We start from the raw sequence: 21,404 nt of genomic DNA on the forward strand, positions 1-21,404 counted from the left end.
GTAAGATAGATACATAAAAAATTGGAATAAAACGTTTAATAATGGCAATGTGTTTGTGGTTGGGTGCTTGAGTACGGTAGGAGAGGTAATTCCAGTAAGAATTTGTATGTCTTAAGCAATACTGATGAGCAAGCCATTCAGATAGGAAGTAAGAGTCTGTTGTGGCGCAGTGCACCCAAGTCACAAGGATTAGAAGATCCCAACAGAAATTTGGGAGGATAAATTGAGGTGCTTAGTAAGTATGGCTTTTAACACTCTGGTGTTTATACTGATCAAAACAAGGACAAAAACAAGCATAGATTTAATATTTAATAGAAGTCAGACAGTTTTGTATATTGCTAGTCTTTTTTCTTATAATGGTAGTTTTGCCAACCAAAAAACCCCACAAGAAACAACCAGGTGGAGCCAGTATTGCCAGTGTACCTGTGCATCTTGAACTGCTGTAGTGTTCCATAGCAGTATGCTGTACCTAACTAGCTACGTGTCCTGGAACTATAATACCTTACTTTGAGCTAGGACTTTATTGTTGGGCAATGTGTCATCAAAAGGTCATAATGTAACTAGCATCATTTATATAACTAACATAATAAGAACATAACTGACATTTTTATAACTAACAATATTAACATAATATTTATATAAATAATAATATTAAGTCAATACTAAAATATGAGCATATCTTTGGTTAGTTCCTATATAGTTTGTGTCAGCTACAAGTTCTTAGTGACAGTGTAAATGTATGAGAAAAAGACTACGTTTGGGGTTTTTTTACTTTCTAGCCTTTGTTTTTATGAGGTTGGAGCAAGAGTTATATGGATTGTTAGATAAAGTTAACTTCTTTGAGAGAAGTCTGATTCTAGCATCGATCTTTCGTCACTGTACCACTGAAGTTTATATCCAGCTTTCATTGTCATTCTTGAACATGAAGTTTGAATTCTTCAGAGTTGAAGCATGTGCAGAATTCTTCTTTCAACCCCTCTATTCATCTTCTTGATGTAGAGAAAGGGAGACCATATGGCCTGAAACCCCATTCACAGTGGAGAGTGAAGCGGTGAATCGATAGGGAGCCCTTCCTTCTCTCTTTGCTGTCCTTTAGGACAGTCTAAATGACTTGCAGTCTCTAATATCAATATCAGTATCACAGCAGCTGCTCTAAAATGGAGCACTCTCCCTTGAGCCTTTACCACTCTTTCTGTAATTTTTTTCCTTCGGGCTTGATTTGGTTTTAATTAGCACCAGAATCTCTCTGCTTAATTTTTCAAAGGTTGCTAAACAGCATATTGAAATTCACCTTATCTTTTCAAAAATTCTCTCTGAATCTCAGCACACATTGGTGGCCACACACCGTCAGACATTTCCCATCCATTATTCCAGCATTTATACTTTCATGGAGTCACTAATGAAGTAGCCATTTGCTATATTTGCTTAGTCACCATAGCAACAGTGTCGTGGTTAGTGTACGCCTGGGTAGCTTCCTACAGTTTGACATGATATGCTGCTAATAATTCTGATTTCTACTCAGAGGCAACTGGAATTTTGCAGAATGGAATTTTTAAATTTGCTGAATAGAAGTTGTTTGATCCCACTGGTGTATTCTGTTGGCACCCATCACGTAGTCATAGGATCATAGAAATTTTAATTTGGAAGAATGATTCATACTTGCAGTATATATCACAGTGGCTGGCTAGCGAAACATTGCTTCTGTCACCATAAGCAGCTTATTTAATCCGTAGCCTAAATATTTTTAGGAGTCAAAGAAATTGATCAGAAGGTTAGCAGTTGGGGCTGCTTGATAATCTTGGGTGCTTAGCTTTAAACTATTTTAAAGAATTCTGGTTATGAGCCTTCAATTTATAGTATAATAAATATGAAAATTGGAAAGTACTTCTTGTCACAGTCATTTTTCCAGTCTTTATTGTCTAATTTCTGTTAGGTCAGCCTCTTTGAACTACATTACCTCATTCATTTCCCCTTCTACACACTCACTTTAAGTTCCTTTAGTCACTACTTAAAGTAACAGTTACACTAATTTATTTTCATTTTTAAAATGTGTCTCAGATTTCACATAATGTGAACTACATGTACCTTACAGAAAATACACATTGTATAAAATACTTTATTTGGAGAAGATAGCATAGCCTGTTCGTGGTGATAGAGTTCACAGTTTCAAGAATCGGATCTAATCTTAAATGATATAAAGATTGTTGCTGTACCATCTGTTATAAAATATGTAAAGGCTCATTTAAACCACCAAGTTCACTTCACATCTAAAGTGCTTTTATCAAACATACTCCATACTTTAACCCCCACCTCGTGTATGAATTAAACCCACAGACGCCTACTTCCCTTTAGTCATCTATATTCTCATTTTGATCTGTATAAAAATACAGCAAGCTCAAATCCTATTAATTTCTTTCTTGGCTCTAAATATTGAACTGGGAGGAACATAACATGGGTGTGTTTTAGAATGTTCTCATCCAAATATATATGTACATATACATACATACATACATACGTACCTATTTTTTCATTTTTTGCACAGTTGTTGAATGGATAGTGCTACAAGACCAAAGTCGTAGGGTCCATTGCCATTTGAGTGTGTTACCTTGGACTGTTCCATGGACACAGCTAGCTTTCAGCTAGCAATACTAGAGGGAACTGGGGAAAAGAGCTTCATATAAAACCATTATCACAACTGGAAAAAATAACGGAGTTAATGCTTTCTTACTGGTATTCATCCTCATCATCATCTTACTGGTGTTTGGCCTCATCAGAGATGTCTACCAAAGTGACATTTAAGAAAAATAAATGACCCAGATTATCATATCAAAAGCTTAGCAAAATGAAGTGAATTTTGTCCATCACTTTCAAATATGCATCATGGCCAAGTAGCCTATCTAATAATTTGTACCATCCATGCGTGTTGATGGTATAGAAATCATTTTGATACATTTCTTTTGGGCCCATAGTAGTAGTCATTCTGTGACTGACTGGAGCTCCATGAAGAATAGTCTGATAACCCTAACATTTTGTAGGAATTATAGGCTATAAAATGAATGACTAAAAGATGAAGCTGCTTTCAAGTAGAGCTACCAGTGCAAATAAAATAACATACAGAGTCTAAATCCGTAAAGCATCAGGACTATTTTCACCCCCATGTTGTTTAGAAACCCTTTCCCTGTATGCCAGGTTTGTTGTCTTTGTACTGAGACCAGCTGTTGAAAATCCTAGGTTTAAGTTGAACCAGATAGTATTTTATATATTTAGAAAACCCAAATTAAAACATTTCTATAATGCTTTCTTCCCTCTGCTAATAGCAAGAAAAAGAATTTGTATTTTTTCAAAATGATATATTCATTTCTTAATAAATCTGTCCATAGGCTTTATGTAAAAGAAAGTTTGCATGATGGCCAGGTAACTTTATGTCAGTGTTGTATAATTCCCCACCAAATAATAGCAGATCCAAAACCTATTTATCAGTCAGTGGATAAACAGTTTTGGGAGCTTCCAAAAAAGTAGTTGAAGTTGAATGTCTATTGAGAGGGCTGGCAACATGAGCAGATAAAATTGTGAAAATAGGAAATCTTAGTGTAATAATTATTCTCAGCACTTTCTCAAAATGGTGAACATATAAGCATTAGTGTTTCTGTTGTGAAACTGAGTTATTATATTGATGGTAATTTCTAGCAATTTCTCTTTTAGTCTTTAAAGAATTTTATCCACAAAGGTAAAACCTGTGTGAGACTTGAATCTCTTAAAATCAAATTGCAGCCTTAAATTAATGAATACATTTCACTCTTTGATGGGAAAAGAAAGCTTTCATATCCTACTGATTAAATATTTTTAAGTATTTTCAATCAAGATGTGTATGATGTGATTCGAGAATATTCAAGGGCTTGCCAGCCCCAGTAGATCACATTGAACTGCCACAGTGACTGCTTGGTCTGCAGTTCTCTCATCCAGTCATTCCTCTGAGTCATACGTCATCGTGGGAGTCTGTGGACTCTCCTATGTGGGGAATCCGCAAGGAAGCAGAAGGCTGGAGCCCATTACTTGGCTGGGTGGGAAAGTTTAAGCGGCACGAGCCTCTGGAATTAGTACTTAGGCAAAACTCACTTTCCATTTATGAAAGTAATCTGGGAAAAGAAATGGATGGTGAAGCCTGAGTTGCTTGAGTAAAATGGTGGTGTCAAGAATATTTCTAAGTGCTAAGTTAACCCACTGCATACGCAAAAGTTCATGAGGGTCAGTGTAGGTAAGTGTTGGGCAAAGAATCCTTTAGGAAACAAAAATCTATAATTAGTTATAATTAGCACTTCTGTGAGCATTACATGTTTTACCTGCTGTTGAATGGCATTTAAGAGGAAATTTTCTTATCCTTGAAAACATCAGAGGAGATCAGAGAAAGTGCTTTTAATCTGATGTAGCCAGATATCACCTAACAGAATAAATAAAGGGTAAACACAGATTCCAGAAGTCTTGATTTTAAAATCCAATTGGTAAACCAGATAATTATTAAAAGTTGTTTTCAAATAACTCCCATACAGTTTTGTTCAGTGTGGCTACTTGAGTAATAACAATAATTATAATAATAGCTACAGTGTACTGAATATACATTAACGGACAATGTTTTATAAAGATCATCTCCCTTATTTCTGTTGTTATAATCCTCAGTTTTTCCCATGAGGGCACCAGGGTGTTAAGGAGGTTGACTAACTTGTCTGAGGTCATACACGGTGGTAGGACTGGAACTTAAAATCAGTCTGGTTTTGGACCCTGCCATATCATGCATGGTATGGTACATTCTTTCTCGACTAAGTAAGGTCTTGCAGTATGCCATAGGTTTGCTTTTAATCTCTGATTTTTTAATGCAAAATATTGGCATGAATCTGAATACAAAACATAGTTCTTTGTTGCTCTTTTGAATATTGAGTTATAAATATTAGTGGTCCTTTTGATAGATAAGCTTTCGCCCACACCCCTGGGAACTATACCAAGTTATTTAGGCTTTTTATTTTGATTGGAATTTGGAGAAGGGAAATAAAATGAAAACTTCTTAGAGAATGAAATTTAAGTATTTTTGTCACTCATCATCCATTGGAGTTTAGGATAATTTCATCTCTAGCATAGGAAAAATAGCTAGCTGGTCATGTTATTAAGAAGTAATAAACAGTCCCTGATTAGGTAACCTTTTTTCCGTTCATGTATTTCTACTTTATGCCTATACTAAAATAGTGACTAGAGTATCTGATTAACAGCAAAAGTTAAGCAGCAAAGGGTTTCTTTCAATAAATGCCATCTCTTCCTTCTGCCCCCTCTTTCTGCCTGCCCCTCTCCTTCTTCCCCTTCTCCATCACACACACACTTAAATTGGAATCCAAGCTTTCAAAGGTGAAAAGAAATTTGCTTTCATGAGATGGTATAAAAAAGCGTACCTGACTTGGACTAAGGGAAAAAAATTATAATGGATAAGTTGCAGGTGACCAGAATTGATAATTCTTTGAACAAAGCCTTCTGTAAGATATGTAAAAAACTATGTAAGATAATGATGATGTTTTGGCAGGAACCAAGATTTATATTTTGGACTGTTGAGTGGGGATTTTGTGTTGGTTAGCTAGCAGAGATAGATACTCTCTGAAATGCTGGTGACACACTCTTCCTGGAGAAGTGAAAATTTGGTAATAGATTGACAGTCTTAACAGTGTTTCAGGGAAAAATAGAAATTAGGCAGTAATTAAAAAAAACAAGAATAAGACCCTTACCAAATGTCTTCATTACACTAAGTGTCATTTATTTTACCTTACTCAACACATACCCAAAACTTATTGGTGGCTGTTGTTTCTATCAAGAATCTAGGAGAAAGCAGAGTCCAGGTGTGAGTCATTCACTTGCTGAGTGTAGGCCCCTTCTGAATACCTTGCTAGCAAATGTAATGGACATATTTTGGGACATAGTATATTTTCTCAAATAGCTATAAATATTTTTAATTGGGATAGTAAATATATACTTACCAACTTGAGACATCTGGATTGTTTCATTATATTTAAGATGTAATTATGGTATAAGTGAAGAGCACTGGCCAAGGAATCTTGAATCTCCCTCCCTCCCCCTGCTTCTGACAAGCTGTGTGATCATGGGCAAGTCACCTTTATGCTAGGACTTAATTAGCAATTTGAGTTCTATTCTCATGTAGAAGAATTCAGCTCAGAGTTAAGTCTTTCATTTAGTGGGAGCTGTTAGGTTGAATCATATGAAATTGCTAGTTTTATAAAGAGCCAAAAACTATCTAATTTCTGTATGGTTTAGGAGATATTTTTTGATTGTTAGTTTGATTACTGGCTGGAATGCACTCCCCTAAGAACAATCTAGGAGAGCCTATCAGCCAGCTCAGGGATTCTCCTTAGGATAGGAGCATGGGATTGTAGTTGGAGGGAATTGCTGGTCCTTTAACAAAACTAGAGTCTTGATTCAAGTGGTTATTACACATTTGTGTCATGACTTTCCTGCTTCTAGTAATAATTCTTAATTCTTTGCTGTTGCTTTGCTTAAAACAAAAGCAAACAAAACCCCTGGGGCCTAGAGTTCAGAGGGCTGCAAACTAGTGACCTAGTATCGCTAGTATATGTTTTTTGGTACTGAGGGGTTATTTTTGTTTTGCCCCCGGGGGGGAGGGTGGGGGTGGAGGTTTGCCCTTTATAAAAATTGAATTAGTTGGCAGTGTTTAAATAAATGCTTTCACACAAAAATATGACTCTGCATTTTCTTGAGTAATTGGAAGATCTGGTAATACTGTGCTTGTATTCCTACAGACTAACAGTCAAGTAAGTGCTAAGGACTTACTGCCTGCTTGGGATGGAGCACGTGCTCTATTTCCAGTTCACCACGGCCCCCATCTCTCACTGGCACTTCCAACTTTACTTGACAAGCTCCTGTAGGTATTTGGGTTTGTCATTCTCCAGTCGAACTTCCTGCAGTGATAGAAGTGTTCTTTATCTGTGTTGTCCAATATGTTGGCATTAGCCACATGTGCCTAATGTGCACTTAAAGTGTGGTTGGTGTGCCTGAGGAGCTAAGTTTTAATTTAATTGAAATTAATTTAAATAATTGCATATTGCTAGTGCCTACCGTATTAGGCAGTGCAAGTAGATATGGAGAGTCTGTTTCCTACAGAGTGCAAATTAATCCTTAATATATTTTACAGTCTCTTCTCTCAAATGCCAGATCTAAATGTTAGCGTATATTGCTGCAAATCTTACGATTTGACAACCAGATTGCCATCTCCCATTGAATGCAGCCTAAAACTATTCTTCTCATCTTTTATTTTCTCCTTTATTCAACACATTTATACTGCATGCCTATTCTAGGCCCTGGAGATGTGAGCAAGGTTCCTATTTTCATGAAGCTTACAAATAATAAATATTTGTAGGAGACACCTAAATTACTTAATTTCGTATTTGCTATCTTTAATCCTTCCAATAGCCCTTCCAGATAAGGATATAATTCAGTTACTGGTCAATTGCAATCTGTAAAATTTCTTCATTGCCGCTCAGATCCACGTTCTAATAGATTAACTTATACTACTATTACATTTCCTCTAAGAAGCTCTCTTTGTCCTATTCTCAGAATATTGAAACTTCTTTATAAGTGGACTGTGTTAAAACTAGATGTTACCAGAACCTTTCATATTAGTAAATCAGTCCCACAGGCACCTTGTTATTACCACACCTGGCCTTTTTCCCCAGCCTTCTATCTGCCTGCTCCCAAGCTAGGCTTTCCTCTGAAACTTCTCTTTTGTTACCAGACTTTGGGCCAAGTATACGTGCTCTCGCTCATAGGCAGTTCCGTTGCTCCACTGCTACTCCTGCTTCTCCTTGCCTTGAGACCTTTCTTTCTCTCATCCTGCAAAATGTCAGCCTCCTTCTTCCCCTTGGAGGCACTATTTACCTCTTTCACTGCTTTACTTTTCCCTTTAAAAATGAAATCAAAATCTTAAGAAAATACACATTCTTTTGTGAAACCTGTCATTTTAAGAATAGCGTAAATTGCAATCAAATGCAGCTCTAACAGAAATGACTCCTACATTGGCAGTTGCTGGTGGAAACATTTGTTGTTCAGTGTTTTTTTTTTTTTTTGTAGTTGTTTAATTCTATAGTTGATAACCAAAGTAGTCGAGGCAGTGTGTCTTAGGGTTTTCTGCTTAAAGCAAATAGCCTGCATGTATAAAATCAGGCATTAATGTGGGATTTCTTAATACGGGTTTTGCCCTTTTCCTTTGTGATTTAATTGTCCAATAGTGGTATCATTTGTTCATTTGCTTAACAAATATTTATTGAATTATTTTTACATGGGGTGCACTACACTTACCAAGAAGGTAAATGGAGGATCTAGTGACTAAAATTTGTAGACTTCTCTTCTGCAATCTGCCAATATCTTTAGAGCAAGAGAATTTGACTTTTTCATCCTTTAAAGTATTTTGGAGATGCTTATGCTACTCTTTTTTTTTTTTTACATGGATTTTATATTTCTGAAATATCCTAAATAATTTAAAAATGGAATTCCCATAAATCTTAATAAAGTATAATGAAGAAGATCTTTAAGTGATTTTGATAAGAGTGATTATGGACCATGATTGTAGCCTAATTACTCGTGACATTAACTTAATAGGAATCTTTTTTTCTTCAGTGTTGAAAAGGAAAATGTGCCCTTCTGTATGTATGTCTGTAATTGGGCTAGTTGTAGGCAGGTTGATGAGTGTTAAGGAGAATTACTTATTTTGAACTAAACTCAATGAAGTTTTTTTTTAAATTTTTTATAGCAATAATATTTTAATTAGAGGTTTTATTCTGCTATATGGCCTTTTCGGAGACTGTATAGAAGAGACTGTATGCTGTTAGGAACTTTATAGGTTAATTGTTTGAAACTTGGGGTAAAAGAAAAAAAAATCTGAGTTCCAGTTCTCTTTTTGCTTACTATAAGGAAAAAGTGAGATTGAGATAATGTAGATAAAGCTTTTAACAGTTTCCAGCACATAGTAAGTGCTCTTTAAATGTCTGTAGAAATTCATTATAGTTATTGTTTTGTTAGTATTTCAGCTCTTAGGTCATGTAGCCTTTGAGCTTTTTCTTTGATGGGAAGAAATAAGAGATAAAATTGGCTCTTTAGATAATAATTCCAGAAAGACCAGTAATTGTTCTAGCTTCCTAAGATGGAAGTATATTCTGAATTGTCCAGAAGTGATGGTAATAATTAGCACTAAGTATTTTTTTTAAAGATTTTATTTATTTATTTGTCAGAGAGAGCACAACCAGGGGAAGAAGCAGGCTCCCTACTGAGCAGGGAGCCCTATGTGGGGCTCGATCCCAGGACCCTGGGATCATGACCTGAGCCAAAGGCAGACGCTTAACTGACTGAGCCACCCAGGCATCCCTTAGTTATTTTTTTTTAATGGTTTATAAAACAAAGGTAAAACAAGGTCTGGCTGCACCTAAGTAATCACAGGATATGATTTTTGTGTTACAGTTTCTTGAAAATAACACCATATTTAAAATTTTTTCTGAAAAAGTTATGACCCCTTCTTTTAAGTGGTCAGGACAGTGAAACTTTTCGTTTGCTCTCAGCCCAGCCTACAACTTCTTTTTTTTTTTTTTTTTTAATGATTTTTTATTATATTATGTTAGTCACCATACAGTACATCCCCGGTTTCCGATGTAAGGCTCGATGATTCATTAGTTGTGTATAACACCCAGTGCACCATGCAATACGTGCCCTCCTTACTACCCATCACTGGTCTATCCCATTCCCCCACCCAAGCCTACAACTTCTATATATACTTTGCTGGTCAGCTTTACAAACCAAATATTTCCAAATTTTATTATTTTGTGCAAACCCAGATAAACCTTACTTTGACTTTGAAAGCATGTTGAGGTCAGTGATGTTTAATTAAGTACATTGTTCAGTGGTGAAGTGGAGTTGCAAATTGTTCTGACACTTTGTGAGATTATGCTGAATGAATTTGTGTTAAATAAAGATCCCTGCGAGCCTATTTTAAACTATTCGAGGTTTATTAAAGTATTTTAAGATTTAGTTCTTTAAAAATGTCATAAGTTTCAGCCCCTAGGTTAACCTTTTGAGTTTTGAATCATAAGATACCCTCTTTTAGTTAAAAACAAAACCCTTGAAATTGATGTTTTAAATACATAATACAAAGGTTTTTATATGAGCTCTTTATTTTTAAAAAGTTAATTCAGTGTTTTCCTTTCTAAATTTAAAAGATGAGATACTTTGAGGATAAAAATGGCATCACACTATGGATGACAGCATTGGCTTTTAGATCTGTTGCACTAGAATGGAAAGGAAATGAAAGTATGCCACCTGAACCTGAATCAGGATGCAATGCCCGCAAATAAATTCAAGTGTAAGAGTATGACAAGAATAAGTTACCACTTATAAAGACGCACTTACCTAAACAAACTGAAACCCCAAGGAATTTTCAAATTGTGAAGTAATGGGAACAATCATTTAATGTGGGAGGAAGGAGCCTAGTACATGCCTCCCTCCTTGAATGTCTCATAAGATCAAATTATGGAGTGCGATGATTGAACAGGGAAGATAATTTAGTGGAAGCATAACAGATACATTACCATTTAGAGAGGCCAAATCCCTGAGAACTGATTCTGGTAGGGGATAGGGCTAAGATTAGAACACAAAGAGGTGGTCAGAAACAGGCTGCCCCTAGATTTTTTTCCCCCCTCAGGGAGTTATACGTGCTTAGTTATAACCTTTTGTAAACATTCCTACACCTGTCTTCACGCACTTGATTCTTTCTTAGTCACTTTGAGATGTCTTCTCAGCCTGGAGTAGTCATTTCCACCTGGTCTTTTCGCCCCACCCCTTAAAAGCATGAGCAGTCCTGCTCCAGCTTACCCTGAACCGCACACACCAGGGTTAATGTTTACTTCATAGCAGCATGCAGTCCGTTGTCAGAATACCAGCCCCCTGCTCCTTTTTAGTTCTGCAGTTTATTAGTTATAGATAAGCATTTGTTTAATGTTTGTCTTCCACTAAAACAAGTCTTTTCTTTATTGCTGCATTCCCAACCTCTGACCCGGTGCCTGGCAGAGATAGGCACTCAGTAAACACTTGCTGGATGATTGCCAGCAAGAGGCTTCTAAAACGTGGTCATGGCACAGCTGCAGTCTGAAGCAGATGTGGGAGAATGGTGGATAAAGCCGGGGAGATAAGCAGGGACTAGATCCCAAAGGGATATGAAGTCATGAAGGAGCTTGCGCTTCATCCAAGAACAGTTAAGAGGCCACTGAAGGAGTTTAAGTCCAAGTCCATCTTTGGACATCCCCCTTCTAGACCTCTTGCTAGTACTTTCTTTGTGGTTCACAGAAAGTTTATTTGGCTCATGAAAAGCAAAGTAACATTGAATGATTTATGGTTACATATACAGTAAGTTTCTAAAGAGAATTCTAGAGTACTTTTCTTAGCTTTTTAAAATAATATGTGTTGAAATGATAGATATGGATTTATAAATCATTAGAAGAATTTAAATATTTATGTTTCAACACAGGAATGGTTATACTGAATTTGGGGATCACAGTAAAACCAAAACCTATAGTATTTATAACTTTTACATTTAAAAAAACAGTTGCGGGCGGCCAGGGTGGCTTAGTCAGTTGGGTGGCTGCCTTCGGCTCAGGTCATGATCTCAGGGCCCTGGGATTGAGCCCCGCATTAGGCTTCCTGCTCAGTGGGGAGCCTGTTTCTCCCTCTCCCTTTGCCTGCCGCTCCCCCTGCTTGTGTGTGCACGCTCCTGTTTCTCTCTCTCTCTTTCTCTCTTTCTCTGTCAAATAAAAAAATAAAAGATTTAAAAATAAATAAATAAAAATTAAAAAGCAGTTGCTATATACCTAAATTCTTTGGAGTAATTTGGTGTTGCATACCTAAAAATAGGCAAATAGATAATTAGCTTCATGCAAGGAATAAAATAATTAGAATGTTATAAAAACAGGTACTTTTTGGGGTGCCTGGGTGACTCAGTCAAATGTCTGCCCCAGGGTTCTGGGATCCAGCCCCGCTTAGGGCTCCCTGCTCAGCAGGGAGTCTCCTCCCTCTCTCAGTGACCATCCCCCCTGCTCCTGCCCTCACAGAAGCTTTCTCTCTCTCTCTCTCTCTCTCTCTCTCATGAATAAGTAAAAAAAAATTTTTTAAAGGTACTTTTTATACTGCAAGTTGGGCTTTTCAAAGGAATTTTAAATGAAAATTATTTTTAGTTCCTGTCCTATTGAACAAGAGAACTTAAAGTAATATGTTTTAGGCTTTTTCCTAGCGGTGGTATTTTGAGTTATATTTTAATTTAGATGGAGGTCTGCAATAGTTCTATACCAGTGCTGTCCAACAGAAGTTTATTTGATGATGGAAATGTTCTGTATCTGTGTCGTCCAATAAAGCAACCATTAGACCTAAGTGTCAGCATACTATCTTTATCTTTATCTCTTATCAGGTGAAAGGAATTTTGAATATATAACTTGATTAATTTTATACTGTATAATTTAAGGTAGTTCATTTTTACATGCAGATTTTTTTTCCAGAAATTTAAAGCTGATTAGCTTCTTTGGTTTTAATAATTGAGACTTGACTATACAAGCTAGGATTAGAAAGAAGTTGTAGAATTATAATGAGATAATTTATATGTTTAGCTTATGTTACTCAGTGTGTTTTTGAAGTATTAAGGTTGGTATAGCTTTTGAGGTTACTTTTTATTTGTTAAGTATTAAGAATTATAGGAATAACTTTTCAGGTTTCACTCTAATAAGTAAGTTTGTTAATAATGCCTTCTATTTTTCAGATTGCAAATAGAAGAATCTTCCAAACCTGTAAGGCTATCACAACAACTGGACAAAGTTGTGACAACCAATTATAAACCCGTTGCTAATCATCAGTACAATGTAAGTCTTCATGTCTTTATTCACTCTCTTATGTCTTTATTCTTTTCTATATCGTTGACTCTTAAGTTTTAAAAGGACCTTAGTCACACACCTGCTATTAAGTGCTTGAGTTATCTAGACTCAGTAAGGAATATGATGATTTACCAAGCGTGGAGAAGATGTTCACTCTGTATCCTAAGTTAAACAACGAGAAGAAGGCAACCACTGTTCAGACTACTCTGGATAAATTTTTCAAAGAAATAAAACACTTCATTTTTCAATGTTTTTAATGTTTTAAATTACAATGTCCTTAATAAATATTAGTTTTAATATTTTTTCATTTTTCCATACCTTTATAACTGGGAATTTTTAATGTATTGGCTAGAAATTTTGTAAGTCTGGAACAACAGTAATTTTTCCCATTGATTATTAAGATTGCTTTGCATAGTTTCAACTTCCATGGGCATTTTTATGGTCTCACCATGCAAAGTGAGGACTGCCTGTATATGTTTAAACCATTTTTATTGAAGTACATCTTACATATACTAAATATATTAAAATATACAATACACACATATATTATATACATATTATGTGCCAGGCACTGTTCTGAGTGCTTCATATGATGCATTTAGTCTTCATACCTACCCTATGAAGTAGCTACTACTATTAATCTCATTTTACAGATGAAGTAACTAAGATACCGAGAGGTTAGCTTACTTGAGGTCAGAGAGCCAGTAATTAACCAGTCCAACTGTTGAGCCCAGGTAGTCTGGTTTTGGAGCCATGCTCTTAATTAACCACTGTGCTATGTTGCTGCAGGTCATTAGAAATACTGAAAGAGCTGAGGATTTTGGGTCTTGAAATACCTGTAATGTAAGGAAAAATGTGATGATTTTCTGGAAATACAGCGAAACCTGAATTAAGTCAAGTAACAATTAACAGTTGATATCTTGTGTCCTACTTTGTTGCTTATTATTCCTCTTGATACAATGTTTAGGAAGAAATAATCCCTTTTTAAGACTGGCCTTGAGTATCCAGATTTAGGTGTCACAGATTAGTATTTGTCAAACCACTACTTTACACTATTTGAGTTTCTTATGGTTATTTAACAAGAAAAGTAGCAAATGCCTACAGAGCCAAGCAGGCATCTTTGGTGAGCAGAGTGCTGAAATTTAAAAAGGTAAAATGGAAGAAACTATGATGAACTGGAGTGCACATGCCCCTTCTTAAAAACATTCAGATTTTTAAAATTGCTGTGTATTTAAATAAAGCAAATCAAAGTTCATTTGCATCCAGCCATATTTTCATTTTACAGCCTCTGGTTATGCTTTCGGGGAAACGTAAACTATAGAAGAGGACAGGCTGAATAAGTGTCAGATAATACAAGAGGGGTATTTATATGTTGTCTGTTGATTGAGACACATAGATAAAAGTCTACCTTTTTGGCTTCTTCTTTATCACAGTAAGGACAAGAAAGACCATACTTCCATAAACTATAAAGAGATACAACCTTTCTGGAGAGGTTTGGTAATTTGTGTCAAAAGCACTATAAATAATATATCCTTGACTCAACATGAGTCTTGTATCTAAGAACGTGTCACAGAAAGATAAGGGCTCAAAGGTAGATATGCAGTAGTGTTTCTCTGTTGTTTAAAACAGGCAAAGATTGGAAACAAATGTCCAAAATTAAGGTTAAATACTTTAACGGTCATTATTTTTGGATGATAGGAGCTGGAATGATTTTATCTTAATTTTCTTCTTTATAAAGCCTTTTGAATTGTTGGAATCATCATAGTGAGTATGTATTTTTGAATGGTTACAGTGGGCAGTGAAGCTTTTTTGTTAGAATAAGAAAAGTAAGAAAGCTAGGAAAGAGTGTGAGTACTGGGCCGTGATGAGCTCCTACCACCATTGATGAGGCAAAAGGAAAATCTATCTTGGGTCAAGCGAAGCTGGCACTTTGCTAGTATCAAAGTTCATATTCTTAGTAATATTGGCACTATATCCAGTTGGTGGGTATAGAAGATAGATTCCAAATTTCATATTTTTAGGGTGTTTTTATATATTTTTTCTTTTTACTACTAAAGCAAGTTTGAATACGTTGTATGCTGAACTCCGTGTTAGGATGTACTGCTATACCATCCACTTTAAAGATTTTTTTAACATTAAGTGGCAGTTCATGGTATCAACCTTTGATAAGGTGGTCATTGCATCAGTGAGTCATTATAAAATGTAGTTATTAGCAATGAGCCATATAGTAATCTTTGGAAAGATTTTGTTTTCATAAAAGTAAAGATTGACTATAATCTATCATATTACATTATTTGAATGTTTCGTGAATTTTTTCCACCATGGGAGTGTATCAGACTGAATGGAGGCACCTGCATAGTTTTTAAAAAACATATTCAATAATATAGTATAATATCAGCTATAGAAAGAGTATAAAGCTTTTGTTATTTTTATCAGAAGGAGGCTTTAATTTTTTTAAAAGATTGAGAAACATAACATTCAATGAGAATGCCTAAGAGGTTACATAATCAAGACGGTCTATAAAAATTTTAAATCCAATATAATGTTGAAATGTTTTCAAAGTTTTACCTGGTGAAATATATAAACATAAGCCTGGTATTTCACTGTAACAGTTGAGATTCCTTGAATACAATTTTTAGGATAAATGTAAGGAAAGATTTTCTACAAAAATTGAAAGAGGGGGTAGAAAATGGCATATATGTATTTGTAAAACTATATCCCTGCATTTGATCAGAAAGAACCCACCTTGGGGCGCCTGGGTAGCGCAGTGGTTAAAGCGTCTGCCTTCGGCTCAGGGTGTGATCCCGGCGTTCTGGGATCGAGTCCCACATCGGGCTCCTCCGCTGGGCGCCTGCTTCTTCCTCTGTCACTCGCCTGCTGTGTTCCCTCTCTCGCTGGCTGTCTCTCTGTCACATAAATAAATAAAATCTTTAAAAAGAAAGAAAGAAAGAGAGAGAGAGAGAGAGGGAGGGAGGGAGGGAGGGAGGAAGGAAGGAAGGAAGGAAGAGAGAACCCACCTTGCATTTACCCCCAAAGCCTTTTCCACCCACCTACACATAAATAAATATACATATACAGTTGACCCTTGAACAATGCGGGGGTTAGGGTCACTGACTTCCCGTCCCCTTACACACACACACACACACACACACACACACACACACACAGTCCAATCCATGTATAACTTTTGACTCCCCCCAAAACTTAACTTGATTGGAAGCCTTTCTGGTAATATAAACAATCAATTAACACATATTTTAAATGTTATATGTATTATATACTATATTCTTACAATAAAGTAAGCTAGAGAAAAGAAAATGCTGTTACAAAAATAATTCTACAAGGAAGAGAAAATACATTTACAACATTGTATTGCGTTTATTGAAAAAAAAAAAATCCACCCTGGGGCAATAAACTGAAAAAATCCACACAGTGCAAACCTTTGTTGTTCAAGGGTCAACTGTATGTAAAATACATATGTAATCATCTCTTGATATCTGAACTCCCACTTTGTACATGGAGCTCTTCTAAGCATTAAATTCAGATTTATCTCTTTAGGTCACAGACTATCTGGGATGTAATACCTACCATACTTGCCATTCAGAAAGCATTTTTTTAGAATGCTCCTTCCATGAAAGCTTGGCCCTGAAAATTCTTGCCTTACCTATCGGATATGACCTGTTAGGTTTCTCTGTAAGTGGTTTTCTTCTTCCTTAAATCTTCATTACCTTTCTGAAACTACTGGTTCATATAGGTCAGCATTTTCCAAAGCAAGTTTTGAAACACTAATCTTGGGGCACCTGGTTGGCTCAGTCAGTTAAGCATCTGCCTTCAGCTCAGGTCATGATCCCAGGGTTCTGGGCTCCCTGCTTAGTGGGAAGTATGCTTCTCCCTCTGCCTCCCCCTGCTTGTGTTCATGCTCGCTCTCTCTTTCTTGCTCTCTCTCAAATAAGTAAAATCTTTTTAAAAAAGAAAAAGAAACACCAATCTTGTGAGAGTCTTCTTGAAAAAAGAAGTTATGTGAAAAGATTATGTATTAAAAGAACTTGTCGGTTCTGATTGTATCCTCTTCAAAATGGACACTTTACTATATTGAAATTGGGGACCTTGAAAATTGTTTAATCCTATATTTTGCAAACGTTTGAACATTAAATTCCCCTTCCCCCATCCTTTGGAGTAGTAAAAGCAAACTTTGGGAAATAATGGGTTGTCAAAGTAGGATTTATAGGAGGCCCCATGGGGTGGGGAATATTGGAACTTGTATTTACCTTGTTTTTCACATAATAAAAGAAAGAAATTGAGCTTTAGAAATATTGTGAGGATTGACCTTACCACCCTATGCAGTCCCTGTGCTAGTCAGCCATTTTCAGCAGAAGAGTAGAAATTTTGCAGCACGGATGGATTGACATTGGTACTTCCAACGTTTGGTACTTCACGTTTTCATTTGCCTTCAGCTTTTTAGGTATGGTGCTAAATTCAGAGGTTTATAGATTATAGTACCTATTATTAGCTAAATCCAATCTTAAAAAAAGTGAACAAATGGTTTTAAAGGTTCCTGCAAAGAAACCATAAAGATAATATATTAGTAAAGCAAATATATGTGAACAAGAAAGTGGAAAAACTGACACTTCTATTTTAAAAATGACCTCTTTATCAGTCATAGTGTGAGATAGAAACAGTGATGATGTAATCCGATGTGACAAGTACTCTTGGCCCTTCCAAAAAGGAAATTAGCAATCATTTTAAATGTGGCTTGTCATCCCCTGTCTTTAGTGATGATTCAGTTAGCGTCTATCGTGGAAACAAAACAACTCTAGATTTTCAAGCAGAAAGGGATTTAATGTAGGGAATTGGTTACAAATGCTTTACGAATACAAAATGGAAGGGCTGGAGAGGGAGATTGGTTACCAGAGATAAGGAAGCTGCTGCTGCTGGAGGTGTACAGAACGCACACAAAAAGAAAAAAAATCTCCCTTCCTTCTACTTTCATTCTCCCATTGGCAGAACCCCAGCTGGAAACCAGCTAGGAAGGGAGTCTTAGAAATGTAGCCTGTAGGTCCCCTGCTGCTGGCATCACCAAGGCCTGGAGCTGAAGGCTTATTGAAGATAACAGACATAATGACCCTTAACCTTCGTGTGTGTTGGACCTTAAGTCATATTAGCTATTGCTGGTACAGAGTTACTACAGTTTGCAATTCACTTAAAAACTAAGCATCCAGAATGTGAAGCAGATTGCTGTATTTTGAGAACAAAACCAAAACGTATTTTGTAATTTTGACAAATTAAAACTTACCCTTAAAATAATGTTTTAATTTCATCTCCTTAACTTTTTGTGTGTGTGCTTTAAAATATCCATGCATATTAATACAGAAGTACCTTTTGACAGTTTACCAATTGATACACATTGAGTTAGCTGATATGTGAGATTGCTTCCAGCTCCCTCCATTTCTGATTGCAAGTAAAGGTTCTTCTGTATGTGGTTTTTTGGCTTTGTGGACATCATCATCTAGCATGTGTAAATTTCACAGCATTCTCATGTGTAGCCTACCCTCGTAGGACTTTTCTCGTAAGGAATTCTGTCTTCTATTATCTAGATAGTGTTTGTCAATGTTAGCTATACTCTAGAATACCCTGGGAAGCTTTTTAAAAAGAAAAATAACCTCCAGAGATTGATTTTAATTGATCTACTGTGGAAGCCAGCTATCTTAAAATTTTTCAAGTTCCCTGGGTAGTTGTAACATGCAGCCACTGACTCAGAGATGGGAACTTCATAGTTCTGTCTGCCATCTTGTTGGGGGTAGGGGCAAAAATGATACCCGAGAGGAGACCAAGAAGTCTCTTTCCATGAAACCTAAGGTTTTTAAAAAGAACTCGTCTTTTATTGTCTTTATCATCCTCTCTTTCCCCTAGCTTTAAAAAAGATTTCTCTTCCCCTTCTTTTTCCTGGCAAGAACTCTTGGTCAGAAAGTGATAGAGAATTCGAGGAGCTTAATTAGAAAATTATTGTTGGAGGAAGTCAGATGATTACATAAAATCTTGAGGTTAACTGTTTTTATGCACACTGTTTCCTCCAGTGTGGCAACCAACTTTGGTGTTCAGAATGAAGGTTGTTGGGTTTGTTTTTGTTGTTGTGGTTTTGGTTTTGGTTTTTTAGTTACACGTATAAATTTAGAATTTTGCTCACTGGATAATAGATGCCTACAGGACTATATCATAAAGGCTTTTCAGCAGTATTTGCCTAGTATTAGTTCTGTCCGTTTGTCCAGTTTTGTCCAATTTGTTCATTTGAATTTACACCAAGAACTCAGTGACTCTAAAGAATTAATTTCCTCCCAAAAGATAACAACACCCTAGGCAGAAATAGAAGCATTAGGGGTGAGGAGGATCTTTTGTAAGAATTTAAATGCAAACCATGATATTCAAGGCTGTCATGCTCCCTTCAAAAGTTAAAAGCTTCCACAAGGACTGCCTTGACAACGCAGTCAAAGTATTTCTGCAAACAACAATCTAGAAATTTACAGACATCTGTATTACAATATTTTAATTGGCGGTGGGTGGCTTTTATAATTTTAGTCTGTGATTAAGGTTTCAGTAATGATGGTTGAATATCTCTATACCACCCCACAATGGATTTTCAACATCTAGTTGCATTTTAGTCTTGAATAATTTGTTTTCTGTTGTAAAAGAAAAATTAATTGTGTATGATAGATTTTTTTTGGATTGTAAAATTTTTAATTGGAGACTAAATTTAAAGTCCTTTCTGAATTGACAATTATTTCTATCCAGCTGATTATGCAGTTGATCTATGGTCACTGGGGCAGATATAATAGCGGTAATTAAACTTCCCATAATAGCCATTTCTAGTCCAGTAACTGTCCCACTAATATTTTGTGGTGGCTGCTAACAAGTGAGGTACGTGACTGTTTTGGGTAGCATCGTTTTCTTACCACGCTGGTGCGCCACTACAAAACAAAATGCCAAAGGCAGAAGAGCTAAAGAGAGAAGAGATAGCATTATCGCAACACTGTAATCTTCTCCTTAATAGACTAGTTCATAGCATTTGTAGTTTATTTGTAGAATTAATTTTATCAGTAGTGCAATATTGTAAGTACAATATTAAGATGGCCATTTCTATACTGTTTAGTTTTAAAAAAGAAAAGCTACCTCAGAACTTTAGTTTTGTCCTGAGTATAAGGTTAGTCATTAGTAATTTAATGACCAAGTTTACATAATTATGCATTTATGCATATGTGTGTGTGTGTTTAATTTTAATTATACATATATCCATTGGAACTACTTGCTACTACAGAGCAGAATTTAGAGTATGAGTCTGCCTTGAACATTATCAAAAAAGATTTAATGCTATACTGTAAAAAATTTTGTTTTAAAACAGTCTTTTCTATGGGTTATCCTGCAGTATGGGCCCTGAGGACATTAAATTTTGCCATTTGCCTTTTGTTTTTAAATAAGTGTAGAATTAAATTTCTAGTACTTTAGTTTCTTTAATAAGGGATCATATTGCCAATTTGTTGTTGCTCTTATTATTTTATATGCCTGGGTTTTCAGATTATACTTTTAAGTGTTTTTATTCCACTAATCAAAAGTAAAGTTAGATTGCACTGCCCCCAGGTATTGAGCCATCAACAGACACAGTTAACACAGAACATTTCTAGTCTGCTTTCCCCCAGATCTAAAGTAGGAAAGCACCAATGTTGAATACAGTAATTTTGAGATTGAAGTAAAGTTCCTTTCCAACTCATTCTAAATTCTTACTTTTGATTCAGGCCCTCTTGGATCTGGCATGTGGCTCTGGGATTGGGACAACTTGGTAACACTTAGAAGGCTTTTCTTTCCACTACCAATTAGAGTGTATGCCCTCTCTGAAGTGGGCCATCTGGCTTTACCAGCAGATTTCTTTATAGATCTCCCTCAATTTTTGGTGGGGTTTCCGTCAAAATTGACAATATCTTAAGTCAAAATGCATTTAATACACCTAACCTACCAGAACACCATAGCTTAGACTAGTCTACCTGAAATGTGGTTAAGAATATTTACATCAGCCTGCATTTGGGCAAAATCATTGAACGCCAAGCCCCTTCCATAGTGAAGTGTTGAAGATCTCATGTAATGTACTGAGTACCGTTGTGAAAGTAGTAAAACAGAATAGTTTTAAGTTTGGTGATAGCATGGCTGACCGGGGAGCTCCAGCTGGCTGCCGCCGTGCAGCACCGCGAGAGAGGATTGTACAGCATATTGCTAGCCCGGGAAAGGATCCAGATTCAAAAATCAAATTATGGTTTCTATTGCATGCATATTGCTTTCGCACCATCATAAAGCTGAAAAATCCTAAATCGAACCATTGGAAGTTAGGGATCCTCTGTATTTGAAAACATTTTTCCTATTAATCTTCCTAGCTTCTCCAAGCATTTCACACAAGGA

The 21,404-nt window shown here is 36.1% G+C and overlaps 1 protein-coding gene across 2 annotated transcripts in view; it reads left to right on the forward strand.

The window, feature by feature from the left end:
- The window catches only part of GTF2F2 (general transcription factor IIF subunit 2), a 133,783-nt gene that overhangs the window by 93,462 nt on the left and 18,917 nt on the right, over positions 1 to 21,404 (forward strand). For both annotated transcript variants that reach the window (XM_087865131.1, XM_045796778.2), the window contains one exon: positions 12,854 to 12,953. In XM_087865131.1, the coding sequence (XP_087721257.1) occupies positions 12,854 to 12,953 (100 nt within the window). The remainder of the gene's footprint in view (positions 1 to 12,853; positions 12,954 to 21,404) is intronic.

This window comes from Ursus americanus, chromosome 10, assembly GCF_024610735.1.
Source record: "Ursus americanus isolate L20-20 chromosome 10, mUrsAme1.1.p, whole genome shotgun sequence".
Taxonomy (NCBI): Eukaryota; Metazoa; Chordata; class Mammalia; order Carnivora; family Ursidae; genus Ursus; species Ursus americanus.